Source organism: Silurus meridionalis, chromosome 6 (genome assembly GCF_014805685.1).
Source record: "Silurus meridionalis isolate SWU-2019-XX chromosome 6, ASM1480568v1, whole genome shotgun sequence".
In the NCBI taxonomy this organism is placed as follows: Eukaryota; Metazoa; Chordata; class Actinopteri; order Siluriformes; family Siluridae; genus Silurus; species Silurus meridionalis.
Window position 1 is genome coordinate 2,909,232 of NC_060889.1, and position 17,674 is coordinate 2,926,905.

The 17,674-nt window shown below is 41.2% G+C and overlaps 1 protein-coding gene across 1 annotated transcript in view; it reads left to right on the plus strand.

Annotated features, from left to right (window-relative positions):
- Nucleotides 1–17,674, plus strand: part of epha4b (eph receptor A4b) — an 88,533-nt gene that overhangs the window by 58,412 nt on the left and 12,447 nt on the right. The window contains exons 8-10 of the mRNA XM_046851481.1: nucleotides 812–921; nucleotides 15,162–15,229; nucleotides 15,502–15,627. Of these exons, the coding sequence (XP_046707437.1) occupies nucleotides 812–921; nucleotides 15,162–15,229; nucleotides 15,502–15,627 (304 nt within the window). The remainder of the gene's footprint in view (nucleotides 1–811; nucleotides 922–15,161; nucleotides 15,230–15,501; nucleotides 15,628–17,674) is intronic.

Consider the following 17,674-nt stretch of genomic DNA (forward strand, 5'->3'; position numbering starts at 1 on the left):
CTTTCTTTTAGAGGTTTTTCATGTGTGTGTGTGTGTGCATGTGTGTGCGTGTGTGTGTGTGTGTGTGTGTGTGTGTGTGTGTGTGTCCATGTCTGATTGAGAACCTGCTTGGAGATTTAATGCTTTGTTTTCCTTTAACACCGTGAAGTGCAGTGTGACTTAATTCCCTCTTCGGTTTCGTTTCCCGAGAGAGCGAGAAAGAAGCGTTCGCACGTTTCAATTGCCTGAAACATTGAGGAAATCTGTCCGTCCATTTCGCTCCTAGCAATCGACACACTCAGCTCTGAAACTTATCGCCTGTTATAACCTGCAGCAGGACTCGGTCCAAGGTCACTTTTTTTTTAATACCTCGCATCCATCACGTTAATTACTCTTTTAATTAGGCGTGAGGTGCTTAAGCTCATGCCTCATTGCAACGTATTAATAAAAGCCGTAAATCCCTTTGTTCCTCTCTCTCGGAGGATGATCTACTGTAGCACCGAGCTGGTTTTGTTCATCTTTCAGTGTCTTTGCCCTCTTTGCTCATTTACGGCAAAACCTGGTCTTTAACCATACAATGAAAAACAATGTAGAATTCCTGAAATTGTGGTATTTCATGTTCCATTTGCCCTCTTGTCCAGCACCATTTAATATCCAGCCGAGTGAATGTTCAGCGAATGTAATTTATTCTTTTTCTCACCCGAGAAGGAAACTTGCTCATGCTCAGCCCTGGCTTTGGATAAATGGTGGAGATACCATTAGAACCATACCAGAAATATGAAATCAAGTGGTAAATCTAGGAATACAGCACTAATTTGATTTCTTTCTCCTAGATATGCTGGCTATTGGGGACCCGAACCAGTCCACCATTTTGGCGGTGTCCATAGCAGGAGGAGTGGTGCTGCTGGTCTTCCTCGTCGCCTGCTTCGTCGTGAGCGGAAGGTAGAATTTCAGGATCGTGAGGGTCGACTGAACTGTTTTATGCCCTGTTTTACAATTGTATTTGGACACATCGTACTTTTTTCCTATGGATACAATACGAGGTGGTATCAAAAAGTTGCTGAATGGTGCTAATCTGATCTTGTGCGCTACCACGTCTGCTATTTTGTCACGACAAGTTAGAACAAATGTTAAATGAAACTGTGTGAAACTGGGCAAATCTTCCACAGAGACATTTGACATGCCATACGTTTGACATACGGCGACCCTGCAATGAGTGTGTAGTGTCTTTATGCCAGGGGCAACTGTGGCAGGGAAAAACACGCTAAGACATCATGAGAAAGAAACCTTGAGAGGAACCTTGAGAGGAACCTCATTCTCATCTGGGTGGAACATTTGGTGCCACCCAGATGGATTTGGACCGGAATTAATATTAACGGTCTACTACAGGGGTGGCCAACCCGCGGCTCGCGAGCCGCATGCGGCGTTCATATCGAAGTTTGTGTTTGTTTGTTTTTTAATGTGCGTGTTCGCTTCGCTTGAGTTCAATACGGTATTTTTAAGACTTAAATGAGCTTGCCCCTACTGGGAAACTTTGCGGTATATTCATCTCACGCACATGCGCATTTGACGAAAATACCGTATTGAACTCAAGCGAAGCAAACACGCACATTAAAAAACAAACAAACAAAGTCTGTGTTTTCTACCCTGAAACACGTGAAATCAACGCATCGATCTGTTCTGACTGACACCCATGTGAAAGAATTGCTTCGAGTGGCAACAACGGAATACGAGGCAGATTTGAAGGGGATTGTTCAAGGCAAGGAATGCCAAAAGTCCCACTAAGTAACATGCATAGTAAAAGAAAAACGCTATTGTAAATTATTATATTTTTGTTTGTGGACTTGGTTAAACTGAGAGTTTGTGTGTGTGTAAGACAGTGCAAACAATGTTCATTGTTGAAAATGACTGTCCTGTGGTCTTAGTACTGTAGGAGTCAATTTCTGTCATTATGTTGGTGTGTGACATTTACAATAAATCTGGCTGAGCAGAGGTGTGTGTGTGTGTGTGTGTGTGTGTGTGTGTGTGTGTGTGTGTGTGTGTGTGTGTGTGTGTGTGTTAGAGGAAGGGATGGGTGATGTTCATGTGTGCCCATGTGTATGATGTGGCTCTTTCCGGTAACACAGTAAAAAATGTGGCTCTCGGTCTCTGACTGGTTGGCCAACCCTGGTCTACTACAATGACTCTTAATATTAATTCCAGTCCAAATCCAGTTTATGGATCTTTCTGCTGTCAAGCCCCATCCCCAGCTTTACAAAGTGGTCAATTTAAGAGAACCCCATCGATCGGGATGAATCGGGCAGGAGGGATCGGGAAAGTCCAGTGCCCTGAATTCTGTCTGAAAACCACGATTTTATGGAAAAGTAAGGGGCCAGAATTGTACGGATTTGATTTGATGCAATTGTTTTTTCTACCTTACGTATATGCAAACTGAAAGGGTTCACTGAGCTGTTTTGCTCAGGAATCTGCTCCGACTGAATTAAATAGAGATTCTCCGAAAATACCGAGCTCTTATTTAAGTCTCTAAAAATGTTAGCATTGATCGGAGGTGATTGTCTATCACAGTGAGTGCTCTATTTAGGGATTGACTGGGGCCAGACCTAATCAGACTCAAAATGCTTACACACACACACACACACACACACACACACACACACACACACACACACACATATATATACGAGGTAGTATCAAAAAGTTTGCAAGAAAAATGACTTTCTAGGTTTACACACAACCCCTTTGAGGTCCCCTACGAGTTGCAATACAGCGCTCCCAGCGTTCCTGCCACTTCTGGAATGTGTCGAAGCGTGTCAAGGACCTTCTGCGATCCGTGCTGTATCTCCTCAGTGGTGTCAGAACGCCGACCTTTGAGCTGGATCTTAATTTTTAGGAAGAGGGTGAGCCAAATCTGGCGAGTATTGTAGTAGGAAGTGAGATCATGTTGTTTTCGGCAAGAAACTCACGTATGAGGAGAGCTCAGTGACAGGGATGCGCACGTGGTCAGAATAGCAGATTAGGTAACGCACGTGGTCAGAATAGCGCCAGTTGCACAGCTCCCGATTTACCCAGGGCAATGTCTTTTGGTACATTGACTTATGAAGGTCGGTGCCCCCTGTGACTGTGCGTGCAGCTTTATTGTGCGTTCAGCATGGGCTTATTAAAATAATAAAGGGTGACCTTAAAAATACAAGTGGGGTGTTCGTTGTTGAAGGTTCAGAAGGTCAGCACTCTTAACGAGGGCACCGAGACCACTATGGGTACTGAGGACCGCTAGAAGAACTCACATTATTTATTGGTCCAAGCCAAACGAAGCAATCTGGAGAATTTTATGTTTGCGTCCTTACGCCACCATAAATTCCTTCTTGCTTTTCAGTTTTTCTTAGCTTTAGGCAAATTGAAAGCCGGACAAGTAAAGCAGAGGGATTGGGGGGAGTCAGAGAGCCCTCAGCCAGCGAGGACTGAGTTGGATGTGTGTGTTCTCAGAGAAGATGAAAAGGGAGCACTTGAGAGACAGGAAAGGAGAGAAGCAGAGCTGAAGTGCGAGACAGACCTAGAACAAGACGGTGCGGCGAGCTAAAAGGCTAAGATACTCTCAGAGAGTCAGATGAGGCACTGAATGAGAGAGAAAAAAGAGAGATACAGGGGAGGGGGATGATTCGCCTTGCCATCGCTTCTTTCATGCAACACGCTTTTCAACCTCCGTCATCATTTCATTGTTCCTTTCAACATTTCTTTCTACTTTCCTTTCCGCTCTCTGTCTCCCTCCATTCCTCGTTCGCTTCCCTTTTTTGCTGTCAGGCTTTTATTTGCTTGAACATGGTGTAAAAATTCCATTTTAAGGGTTCTTCAGGTATAAGTTCCTGGCTTTGTGAATGGGTTCGAAACCGTCTTTGTAAGGGAAACTCATTTTTTTAGGGTCTCTCCTGAAGGACACTATGAAGGACCTTAAGAGTGCTGGATGAAACCATTTCTCTGCTAATATCTTTTTGCTAAGTGTGACTCCATTGGAAGGGTTAACAGATGTTGCTTTTTTAAGGGGGTTCAACTTGGAATCTTTGGCCAAATTGAAACATTCTGTGGTAGGTTTCTATGAACAACCTACAGTATAAGAGCTCACGGGTGCAAAAACATAAAGGAATTCTTGGTGGAAGCCAGCTAGGTTGAACCTTTTGTTCTACGAGTACAGTAGCTGTGTCTTCTGATGTGTTGCTACATGTCAGAAGGCTGTAACTTGAGGGGGGAAATGATCCGGAATAGCTGCAAAAATATAACATTAGTGGTGAAGTTTTTCCAAGCTGCCAGTTAACCTCCAGAGCAAATCGTCTTTGCAAAAAAAAACAAAAAACATTTGTTTTGTTAGTGATGGAAATGTTTTTGACATTCTTTCTGAAGATCAATTCCTGGCACCAAGATCTCTTCACGGAGAAACGATTAATTTGCAAACATAAATGTGCGTTTTGGGTAATGAAGCTTTGCAGTCACCAAGGGTCTTTTAAAAATGTCATTAAACTTTTTGGAAAAAAAAGGTTTTCTTTGGCCTGGCTTGGTCTCTGAAGGAACCTCTGAGGCTGTTGTGCAAAGCCCTACAATGGAGACATTCTATTAAAAAAAAAAGGTACCATGTAGATCTGTTCAAAATTCCAAAGGATGCTTGTTTCTAATAGTGTTGAAATAAATATGTTAATTCAAATCACCACTGAGGAGTAACTGATGAGGTTGCCAGACATTTTCTGCCAGTCTTAGAAGTCTTAGAGCTTAGACTAATTCTTTATAAGAACAATATCTTCCAAGTGCTTCCAAGTCCACTTGCTTTGACATACTACTGCTATGACCTCAACGTCCTTTAGGCAGGTGACCTCATGAAGTGCATTGTGGAATGATGAAAGATCTTTTATTTTTAAAGCTAATGCTTAGTATCAAGTGCCTGGTTAAAAGGTACCTCTTCATTTTCCATTTGGCATTATTCAGATTGTCAAGGGATGTTTGTTCCACCACAAGCATGTCTTGATGCATGTTTTCTTTGAACCATGTCAGATTTGGAGTCATCAAGTCCTCCTCAAGGGTCTAAGGCAGGGGTGCCAATTTTTTCATTCTCTTAGACCTGGTTTGTCCAATCTTTTCCACAAAACCTGTTCCAGGTTTTCATTCTAACAAATCAAGGGCCACACCTGATAGTTAGTGAAAATAAAAATCATTAAATTTAAACGGGTAGTATTGGTGTGGGAATGAAAACCCGCACCCACACCAGCCCTTTGTGGAAAACATAGACACCTCTGGACTAACGGAATGTGATGCAATGCTGGATTTCATAAGTGCCTTTGGGAAGGTGGGAGATCCGTTTATGGCTTTTTAGCAAGTGGAGGGAATACAGCAACCAGGTACCTTTGGCCAACATAGCTCCTGAAAAGCTATGAATTTATACTTTTTATTTTTATGGTGTTGGTAATTGGTAGGTTGCCTAGATCTGGAGTAAAATGGGGGGACAGTCTTTTTCTAGACAGTGTTGGGGTGTGTTGGATGGAGCTACTGAGCTAATCACCATATGGCACTACATCTACAGAGCAGGGTTGAAATTCAAGGATGCCCAGACTAGTGGTCTGTGACTTTGCCAATCCCACTAACAAGCCTCTTTCACAGCTCAAACACCTCCCTGTGGAGAAGCATACTATGTTGTGAGAATTCACAGCTTTGATGTACTTGTCTAGCATGCATGAAGTTCATACTGGCATGCTGCACTGCATTCAAACATGCATAATTTTTTTTTTCCACTCTCAGGCTACCAGATGGTAAGCACACATCAGACTGATTCGTTCCTTTCTTTCTTCAGTTCGCTTTCCCTGAGAAGCAATTAAAATCTGCCAGTTGAATGCTAACGACATGGGAGAGTGTGTCTAACTACCACGAGCCTACCCAGTGGGTCTGGCAAAATGTTAGCGCTATTTCCATACTCCCTAGTTCCCCATATCCAGGCTACCCCCCTCTGAATTTAACTAAAATTTTGATTCTGTCTTATGTGCTACTTGAGATCTACAGCTTTGTCATGTTTGTTCTCAACTTTGCTTTTGAAAATTGAGGTTCTCCGGAAGACTTTTGCTGACTCCGCTGTGTTTTATTAGAGTTCGAGCTCGCTCCGATGGGGCACTGCGTTTACAGAAGCACGGATGAACTAAGGCAGGGGAGTTAAACTGAACTTAGCCCCATATCTATTCTGGGGTCTGATGAGGTGCCTTAAGCTGAATAATTGACAGTATGATTAAAAAAGCTACAAGAGGCTGAGATAGTTCATCATTTGAACTTTCAGCTGACCAACACCAAGCCAATTAGGTTCTCAGATTTGAAAGAATAAGGCTAGCATAAGACAAGTACAGTGTGGTCTAAAAATTCGCTTTTTGAACTATTGTAGACTGCACTATAGTCAATATTTTTTGTAGTAAAGACCTCAGCATACTACATCTAGAGATGGTTTGCTTCCCACAAATGTTATGATGTAAATGCCCAGCAAACTATGTGGAGGCTTTACTTGTCATGCTGAACACATGACAGTTGGCTGATTTCCAATTGAACCTGTAAATAAAGCATTTATATTGTATTTGACAGCCAAAACAAGCCCATAGCATGACAGCATGCAAGATTGTAAGCTAGGTTTGTCTTTACCCAACCCTCGCAGACTCCGTACACAGAGGCACCGAGTCACTGAATTCAAATCTGAGCGTTTGTGAGAAGCATAACAATGAATCTCTTCGGAAGCCTGCTATAGATTAACTTGTCTTCAAAATCAAGCACAAAGTCTTCTCGAAGACCTTCAAATCTGTCTTATCAGAAAGAATCAAATATTCGTTGTGAGTGCTGTGCTGTTTATAGTGGAGCATCTGGTCCATGCCTTGGGTTAGACCTGATATTTAATGATGAAGAAGCTGTATGTAAAACAGATGCACATTTGTATGCTAATTATCTCTCGAACCTGAGGAAAACAAAACATTAAAGTGTTGTATGGCTTTCATACATCTAACATTTCTAAAAAAATAAAAATTCGCCTCTATTAGATTGCCTCGACTCAAGGATTCGTTGTAATAACCAATCTGGCTTGAGGAACTTTGGAGTTGGCATGCAAGTTCAGTGTCTGGGAGACTTTGAACAGCATGGTGGTACTACTCATCAGCCAGAAAGATGCTTGTGTAGCACTTTTGTTCATCTGTGTCGAAAGGAAAAGGTGCCAGTTCTTGAATGTGAGAAGCATTGCCGTTCGTAGGACAGTGGACAGAATGAGACTGCCAAATGATTTCACAAATACAAGTGAGAGGCATTGTTCTACAGCTGAACACTGAAGACTTTCAAATCTGCCAACAGAAGACCCAGGCAGCATGAGCGTTCCAATAGTATCATGGAGTCCTCATTGTCTCAATGTGATGGAGTGGCATTGGACTTGCGAGGATGTTTAAACAAACCTCGAGTATTGTAAATGTTTTGCATCGTATCTTTTCCCAGCTGCCAAGTTGCCAAGTGCACAAAAAACTGGCCTGTTTTTTTGCAAGTAAAATAAAGAGTGCACTTATACCGTCTGAACAGTTTATCTACAAACATATGTTGCCTTCCAATTTGTGACTAATAAAAGTCATAAGAACTTTAGCGAAGAGATCGTCCTGAAACTCTCGCATCACTATTTCGATCTTCTATTCTCATTACTCGTCAGCAGCCAGCCCAAGTTTGCTAACTGGAAAACGTTGCTTTGATTTACACGTTCGTTTGAAACAGAACTCCCGTAGACTGCCGTCGTCGTCGCTCCACGTAGCTCTTCCTCAGGGCTTAGCAAATGAGCTTTTTATTGCTAGTCTTGCATACACGGGCATCCCGGTCAGCTCGCTGCGGGTGAGTGTCCTTGTTAATTGGCCGGTAGTGAATCAAACTAGTAAAAACCTGCCCTCATGAGCTGGCCTCCCTTTCTCATTATCGCCTTCCGCGTCCACAATTACCCTAATGAATAGGCTCCAAATTGAATGTTTTCCCCTTGCACCTTTTAGCTGTGCATTTGTCCAACATCTCCATTTAATATCTCTTCCTTCACTGATAATGACTTTGAAATAAATCGTCCTCTTTTTTGTTGTTTTTTTAGTCGTGTGCACTGGATAGTGTCCTAGCGAGAGAACAACAAAAGTAAGAAATGAAAGATTATACATGAATAAAAAAAAAGGAAGACAAGGTGCAGATCATGAATTTCACTTTTCCTTTAAGCCCCCTGTAGCCTTTTAACGCTAGCAGCTCGTTTTGATTGCTGTTAACATCACGGGCCACTCAGGACGAATAAAGAGATTTGCTATGACCCGGCTCTGACACAGGCAAGCGTTCCAAATCAGCGAATCTGCCCTAAAGGCCTGTCGTCGGTGCAAATCATTGCCTCCGTCAGCCGGCGTGACTAAAGCATTACAGCCTTCCGAAAATGTGGAGCCGCAGATAGGCTCGCTCTAGCAATGTCATGTCCTCTGTCTTCCTCTCCAGACATCTCTCTCACTCTCCCACTTTATAACGCTAATTGGCACACAGGCGCTATTTTCTCGCCATGCTGCGCTCTGTATCGTAGTAATTTGATTAGCGGACAATTTTTTGACGTCCTTTTGAAGGCCTACGGAGATCGCGTGAAAGTCGAAAGAAAACGCGCCATGTTCTGCACCATCTGCATCTGCATTAAAATGGTATCATAAAAAAAAAAAAAAAACGTTCAGCTCCCGGTGGCTTCGTCCGCCCGAGTTGCCGTTTATCTCATGGTCCTCGGTTTATTGGCGAAAGTTGAGGCGTGTCGTTTTAAAGCCGCCAACACTAGGTAATCAAATCGGACAATTAGGCATTATCGGTGGATCGTATCGGTGTTGCGTCTTGCCCTTTCAAGAGCTCGTCTTTTGTGTCTTTCAGCAGAGAGGACAAACTCTTTAAAGCGGACGTGGATGTGGAGGGGGACACGGTTACTGAGATTGTAAGCTGAAATCTGCCATTTGAGTGTTGGCGTATTCGGAAAACGCAGTCCCCCACAATGTGTTCAATTGTTTGAAAAAAGGATTGATTACACTTAATAGTGATTATTCATGAGTTTAGATCTCATTTTGATGACCTCCACATTCAAAGTTTATGCATTTCTAGGTACAAAATGATCTATAATTGGAATCGTGCAATTTTGAATCCCAAGGTTGAATCGGAGCGATGGTATACGCATCCATGAACAAAAGAGTATTGATGGTTTCTGGTTTTTGGCGAGGACATGTGGCGTTAGCCAATCACAGATGGTGGTAGTTAGTACTCTCATCCAAGCGTGTTCAGCTGCTTTTCATGTCGAAAAGGAATTTGGAAAAGATGCAGCGTTCTTTGAGAAACCATTTAAAAGTAAGTGGGAGCGTAAAAAAAAGGGGGGTTCGGTGGTGCTTAGATTTTAATTCGCGACCCTCCAATATAGAGGCCAATGGCTTGACCACTAAACTACCACCACCCTCTGGTCATTCGTACATTCATTCCTTTATTTATTCCTTTATTCATTCCTTCATGGCCGGATATTCACAATGCATAATACTGGAAACATTCAAGTTGGCTGATTTTTGAATTTTGCTGAATTTAGTGCAAAAAATGGGGAAAGTTCCTTATCGGATTATGCAGTTACACGAATAGTCCTAGTTGTAAGCATCCTATTGTTCACTATAAATATGCTTTATTATAATAGCTTGGCTTCCAAACCAATTATATGGCAGAATAAAAAACACAGTAATTTTTTTTAATGGTTCACTGACATTTAATTTAAATAAAGCAATTTGAAGTGTTCTTCTGTAGACAGACTGTGCACATGGCTTGAAGGATAAGCTGACCATTAACGTTTGCTGAAAAGATTATCAGCCAAACCTTGGGTGTCCATGTCAATAAGACGTAGTATATAAGTAGATGTTCAAGGCCAATGATTTGTGTCCAAAAATAACATGATTTAAATCTACTATCTATCACCCGTCCACTGTCATTGACTGTCATTGGCAAGATGTTTTTACTGAGGATGGAAATTCTGGTTATGGACTGACAAGATTCCCAAGAGGCTTATTATCCGTCCATTTCCGGCCGGGCCTTGTACATGACATCAAAGCATTATCCATTAATTCCTGAGCGCAATGAAATCCAACACGGTTTCAGCCATGACAGTCGTCCGCTGTAAAATAAAATTGACCGTACTCTATATACGAAACGAGTTCCATTACAAGATGATCTTGGTGGACTCCATGATCCGTTAAGGGGCAGTGTGGAAAGGGCAGCGCTAGTCATGGGAATATCCCGAACCATTTTTTCTGTCCTAATTGAGAACCAGATCAAGACAGCTGGCAAGGACATCAGGCTGGGGAGCTTTTAATAGAGATGAATGCAGTGCCAGCAGGAGATACTCTGACCCTCCCTTGTGCTTCTGCTGTCCATTTTTATGTCTCTTCCACCACACACGGGCCACTATATCAGTTTCTGCTTCCGTGGTCAGCGTTCTTTTATTGACCCTATAAAACCCTGCTTGTCCAGGTGAAGTATGTCGGAAGACATGTCGTTTCGTATCCATCTGCGGCCATAGTTCTGTTTTTTTTTTTTTACATCCAAAAGGGTCCTCTCAGTCTTTCTTTGAACATCCATTAGATTCGTATTCAAGATGGCTCCTCCATACACCTTCAAAGGCCCACCCCCCATCCATATTTATTGTGTTTCCAGCACATTTTTATAAAGGTGTTCTCTTTGTTCAGAAAATGCGAGATTCTGCATTTGATCTCCATCTCTTCTTGTTTCTCTACATTTTTTTTTCTTCACTTTTGTCTCCACTGTAGATTTAAGGCTTTAACTTTGAAGAGAAGGGCTTTTTCGATCAAGATCAGGCCCTCACTCAGGACTAGCATGGGAAAATGGATCACATGATGCAGTTTTCAACACTCAAGACATGTAGACGTTGTAGACACATGAAAATATTCTACTACCTTACTACCCCTGCGGTTCACTTGAGATGTAGCAGATCATATGCAAGGTTTGTGGACCAGAAATAAAGGTAGTTCCGAAGCAAATTTATTACTGTTCATCTGCATGTTTCCTTCTCAGCATATTCAGCCTAAGAGGCTTCAACTGAGGACATATTTTCACAAAGGTAATCGCCTCCTTCCTAAATCCTCTCATAGTTTAACAGTAGTATCCATGGTAAAATCATGGCTATACCAAAGCACCAACAGTAAAGCCAAAAATAAACCATAATATCCATGGTAAAACCATGGATAGTAGCAAAGTAGCAACAGTAGACCCATAGTGGACTCAAAGTATCCATGGTAAACCCATAATTAAACCAAAGTAGGCATGGTATAAGCAAAATGAATCCAATTATGCATGGCAGAAGCATAATAAAACCAGAAAAGGCATAGGAATCCCATAGTTAAACCAAAGTAATCATGATAAAACCATAGTTAAAACAAAGTAGGCATGAGAAACCCATAATTAAACCAAAGTGACCATGGTGAACCCATAGTTAAACGAATGTACACGTGGTAATCCCATAGTTAAACCCAGATAGGCATGAAAGAACCATAATGAAACCACTTAGGCATGGCAAACCCATGGTTAAACCAATGTAGGCATGTTGAACCCATAATTAAACCAAAGTAAGCGTTTTGAATCCAGAGTTTAACTGAACAAGGCATGGGAAACCCATATTTAAATCAAAGTAGGCATGATGGAAGCATAATCAAACCAATTAGAATCAAAATCTTTATTGCCAAGTATCATGGGGTCATTGGTGTTATTGATTAGATCGGTTGAGGATGGGAAGAAGCTGCTTTTGTAAACCAATGTAGGCATGGCAAACCGATTGTTTAACCATAATATGCATGCTAGATCCAAAATGAAACCAATTAGGCATGGTAAACCCATAGTTAAATCAATGTACGCATGGTAAACCCATGGCTAAACAAGATTAGGCATGGTCGAACCATATTTCAAACAATGCAGCCATGGAAAAACCATAGTTAAAACAAAGTGGGCATGACCCCATAATTAAACCAAAGTAAACATGGTGAAACCCAACCCCAGCCATTAGGGTTTCACAAGCCTTAGTGCCGGTCCCAAGCCCGGATAAATGGGGAGGGTTGCGTTAGGAAGGGCATCCAGCATAAAAACATATGCTAAATTAAAACATGCGAAAGATTCGCTGTGGCGACCCCTAATAGGAGAAGCTGAAAGAAAGTTTAAACATGGTGAACCCATAGTTAAACCAAAGTAGTTATGTTAAACCAATAATAAAACCAAAGTAAGTGTGGTTAACCCATATCTAAAGAAGGCATGGGAAACCTATAGTTAATCCATAGGTCTTTTTTTTCCTCCCCTGTCTGATGTATCGGCATTGATATTCTGCCATGGGACAAGAGAATTGTAGGAAAGAGCCAATAGGGATGCAGGACGAGATTACCAGCAGACGAAGAGAGATGCAGTGATGAGGAAAGAAAAGTCATGGGATATATAGGAATCATGTGGGTTAGAATAAAAATAAATAAATCCTACAGAAACCTCAGCACGCTGATTTAACCATGGGGGCGAGTTTCCCCACGAGAATAAGACACAGCGGTTGCAGAAAAAATGACTCTCGACTGACAGCATGTTACCGCGAGAAAACTAAACGCATATGCAAATCAAGTGCGGCGCGAAGGAGATCCGTGAGAAAAGAGATCTGAATTGTGCCCAAGCCTAGCTCTGTTGGCAGGAACTTGGAAACGGAACGTTCCGGGAAGTGCATATATTACACAGGGTTCAAAGAGAAGGTACTGCAATAGTGGTGTCGCGGTATATTGGAACGACGATATATACTATATGGAAGAAAAGTTTGTGGACACCTAGACATAGGATTTGTATGTTTTTTTTTAAGATCCCATTCCACATTTAGTCCCCAGTTGCCATTACAGGCGTTTTCATTCTTCCTGGAAGATGTTCCACTAGATTTTGGAGATTTGTGAGGGGTTCAGTCTCCTCCAGGGAAAATGTGATACCACAGCATCCAAAGCAATCCGATACAATTATTTGCTTCCAACTTTGTGGTAGATTCTCATATGTCTGGAGTCCCAAGGTGTAGTTTTGTCCTTATAGTGTACCTCGATTGGGAGAGCCAGTACGCTCGATACACTTTTCCGATACTTTAGCATGGTTTAAATGGTTCAAACATTTTAAACTTGTTCTATATATTTCCAAGTAGAAACGAATTGTCTTGTGATCAGAAATTGTTTATTCAGGTTTGAACTAGGGGGTGGGGGGCTAGGGGTCACGGATAGTAATTTTTCACATAATGAGGAAAATACAAAACAGAGGTGACATGGCTAGCTGAAGTGTCGCATTGATACGCACACATACACAAAAACGATTAACTCACCAGAGCTCTACTCCAGTTTGATACTGATTTTATTTGACTGATTCAAACACCACCTGGAAATCATGTAAACATGACTAATTGGCTGGACAGATGGATCCCCTCGGGGTGCTCGTGTGTATACGTGTGCCGGTCCCAAGATGTGCAAACCAGAAAGCATGTTTTGAAAAATTCAAATTCGCGAACCAAAAACAAACACGCGTTATAAATGAAAACCTGTCGATTTATTTTATATGCGTTTGTCGCACGTTTTCGGTTCGTCGCCACGAGCCCCGAATGTATTTTCTATAGCAATTAGTTCTGATTTCACACCGCTAGTAAACAATGTCATGATTAATTCCGTACCTGACGAGAAATCTTGTAACGTCTGGTTCAATCGTCTCAATCGTTCAACCAACAGCCCCCCCACCCTTCGTTTTTTTTTTGCTCTCCTTCACCCATGGGTGATTTATATGCATTAAATTAGGATCAACAAATAGTGAGTGGAATGGATTCGAATCAGAAAAACAGAATGAAATTTTGAAGCCAAGAGCCAATTTTTAAACGTTTTATAAAAAATTAAATAAAATCTAAATCCTGGTGATCGATTGAATCAGTTTTTAAAAAACGAATACACCTCAGTTTAAGGGAAATCATGTCCAAAGTCTTCGTACATAAATCAAATCTAAACAGCCTCAAATGACTCCACCTCGCTAGTATTTTTCACTATTCCACGCACTGTAGCCTATAATAATTACCTTCTGTATACCAAATAAATCGAAACATTAAAACTGTACAGTCAACAACATGAAGCGAAATAATTGAGAAACCAGAAAATCGGAGAAATGGAGAAATCTGCCATAGGCTAGAATCAACACGGAGTTCAGGCATTACATCAATCTTTATTTTTTTCTTTTTTTTTATTTATTGCCTGCTGGGAGCAAAGGCGATGAAGATTGTGAAAGAAAATTAAATTCGATATTTTTTTATCAACGGAGAGCATGCGTTTTAGCTATTAATTTTTTCCCCAGCAGCCCCAGAAAAAGCAGAGTTTTTTTTTTCCAGGTCGGACTTATTTTCTACTCAGAACATCCAAATGATGCCCAAATGTTTCCTCCTGAACTTTCATACACTATATATGCCAGGTGTATGCTACAGAACTACAATCTTCTAGGACGATTTTTCGCTAGATTTCTGCTAGAGTGTGATTTGGTAGTGGAGATTCAGCGCTAGTAGCTCTATAGTAAGATCTTCCAGACCAACCCATGTGAAGCATATCTTCACTTAGCTGGATTTGTCTTGTAGCACATCCAAAGACATCAGTTATGATTGTGTGCCTCCAAATTTGCAGAAGAACCACATATGGCTGAAAATGTCAGGTGCCCCAATACTTCTGTCCATATAGTGTATAATATAAGTAGGTACAGATCTAAATCTTCTGCCCCTGTAGCTCAACATTTTGTATGTTTTGAGGTGCTTTTCTGTTTGTCGCAGATATAAAGAGTGGTTGCATTCAATTAATTTTAAAATCATGTCAGTTTGCCAATTTCGCCAACCAGAACTACCTCTCGTTGGATGTTTTTGGTTTTCCATGCCATCTCCTCATCCACAGAGCCTGCCTTGCTTAAAAAAAAGTCTCATGAAACACCCGTATAAATGTGCAGGAGTATACGTGTTCGTATTAACATGGCAGCGTTCTCAGTATTATAGCTCATTTCACGAGCTTTGAAAACGATCTCATCTCTTTGCTACCATAAAATGTTTATTCTCTCACTAAAATCTTTCTCTTTTTTTTTTTTATCTTGTCTTGCAGACATTGCGGCTATATCAAAGCAAAACAAGATCCCGACGAGGAGAAGATGCAATTTCAGCACGGACGAGGTATAAAAAAAAAACTCTTTCCCTTGATGGACTTGTCAAGTGAATGCTCGTATTTCAGGAAGGCACCGCTTTTTGTGGAATTTTACAGTTCTTTGTTTGAGGAAACCTATTTGCAGTAACGACTTAGTCGTGTCCTGGCTTATAAAAAAATGTAAACGTGTCGTGTAAATGTCTGGTAGTAGCAAGTCCTGAACGCCGGATGTATTAATCATAGAAAGAACTGGAATTTCTCACGACCTGCTGTTTAGACGTGTCAATTGTCGCTGTTGCAGTCAAATTGCCGGGAAGTCGGACCTACATCCATCCACATACCTATGAGGACCCGAATCAAGCCATTCGCGATTTCGCAAAGGAAATTGACGCCTCCAGTATCCGCATAGAAAGGGTCATCGGTGCCGGTGAGTCAAATAACACTTAAATGTATACAATGATTATCTCATTGATAAAACAGAAATGGAACATCTGGAATTGGACTCTAATTAAATATCAATGTGCTGTTTTCTCTAGGGGAACATTACTTGTAAAAGTCTTGATCATTGTAATGAAATTCATGTTCAAGGGTTCATAAAGGGTGTCAATAATTTTGCCAATAACTCAGTTTGAATTAATTGGAATTTTCTTTTTTAATGTTTATCTATAAATAAAATGTCCCTAAGGTTTTTGGGGAAAGCTAGTTTAAAATAGCTAATAATTAATTAATTAATTCTTTGTAAACATCCCAGTCCACTTTTAATCCCAATTTGCTGTTTTTTTGCAGTTCAGGGACGAATCAAATGTGGCTCGGAAAGTTGCAGGTGTCCCGAAACTTTAGTTCAAATCATCAAATCGAAAAACTATTAATAATATTTAGACACATGAGATTAAGCTACGATCCTCCCACCACCATGTTTCACAGTTTAAATCGTGTGCTTTGTATAAGGAATCTAGTAATAATCCGAAAATTGGCGTTCCATCTTTCTAGCAAAGGGCTAGTTTGCACCCAGGTGTCATATCGCAAATTTCACGAACGGGTGCTGACATTTCTTAATTTTTCCTATCAATAGCCCACGTTGATTATCCCCATTTTTTGTCTTTGTCCTTCTGCCACACAAAGCCTCACTGAATGTAGGATTACCACAGATTATGTACTCATAAACTATTACAGTCTCAATATTGAATTCCAGTACAATAATGAGCGCTCAGCTTTGCAAGCCATTCAATTCCAAGAAGATTCACTGACGCCTACGTACTCTACGTCAGCATCTTAACCTGCACGAGCCATTGTGAAAGCTTTGCTCATCTGGGCCTCGCTTTCAAACTTAAGTACCTCTTGGAAAATTATTTTAAGACACAAATGCAGTCATTAAACTACTGAGACGGAGATCGTGTTGGTTAATTACAGCATGCCTGCATCCTCTTATCAGCTTAGACAAAGAAATGGCACTGCCAGGCTACATACTGACTCGTGATGTGAGGTTTAAAATGCTCCTGTATACAGTAGCTTGTTTTAAAAGAGCTGGGTTTTATATGTAATCTGTGTGTAGTGGTGTCAGTATATTGCCTTCAAAATTAAATAAAGCAGTAAGTACTGGATTGTGTTCAGGGTGTAATGTCTACTTTCGTTCACTTTCATACATCCCCACCATTTCAGGAGGCTTGAAGGGGAAATAACTTTGTAATACTTTATAATATTCTAGCATTTATATCCTAAAAATGCCCCATTCAGCCAAAAAGAACGTAAGCACTATTCATCAAGTTTAGCATTCGGGTTAAATCTATGCAAAGTTCAAAGAGATCCAGAAAAGGGGACGTTGCCGGGAACTGGTCCAAAATACATGAAACCATAAACTTGGGAATAGATCATGGGGGGATAAAATCTTGGCAAGGAGACATAGAGTCGGTACATCAAAACACGACCAAGGATATAGCAGTACATCTATGGGCAATTGTACAAGTACTAAATTGTGTAAGCAGTCAGGGCACTGTGGGAATAGCTGGGTGTGGTCGGGTTGGCCATATATCTGGGACGAGCAGTGCTCGAATTGGGGGGGCTGGGGGTACAAGTCAAAAATAGACATAGGGGGTCCCCACGATTATTTAAGTAAAAAATATCGCCTGATACTTTGCCATCCTTATGATGTTTTAACTAATAAAAAAAGGTCCTTAAACAATCCCTTAAACACTTTTACAATATTTTGTGTTATATTGTAAATAGCAGAATCTGACAAAAAGACCCCCCAACACACACCCACACACACCCCAACAACTGGGGACCCCCCCATAAGACTTGACTCAATTTGAGCATGGGGACGAGGATCTTCGGTTTAGAAATGCTCAGGCATTGTAAGCCATTGTAAGGCATTTCTGAACCGAAGATCCTCGTCCCAGATATATGGCCAACCTGGCCACACCCAGCTATACCCACAGTGCCCCGACTGCTAACATCATTTCTCAATCAGGTTGGCC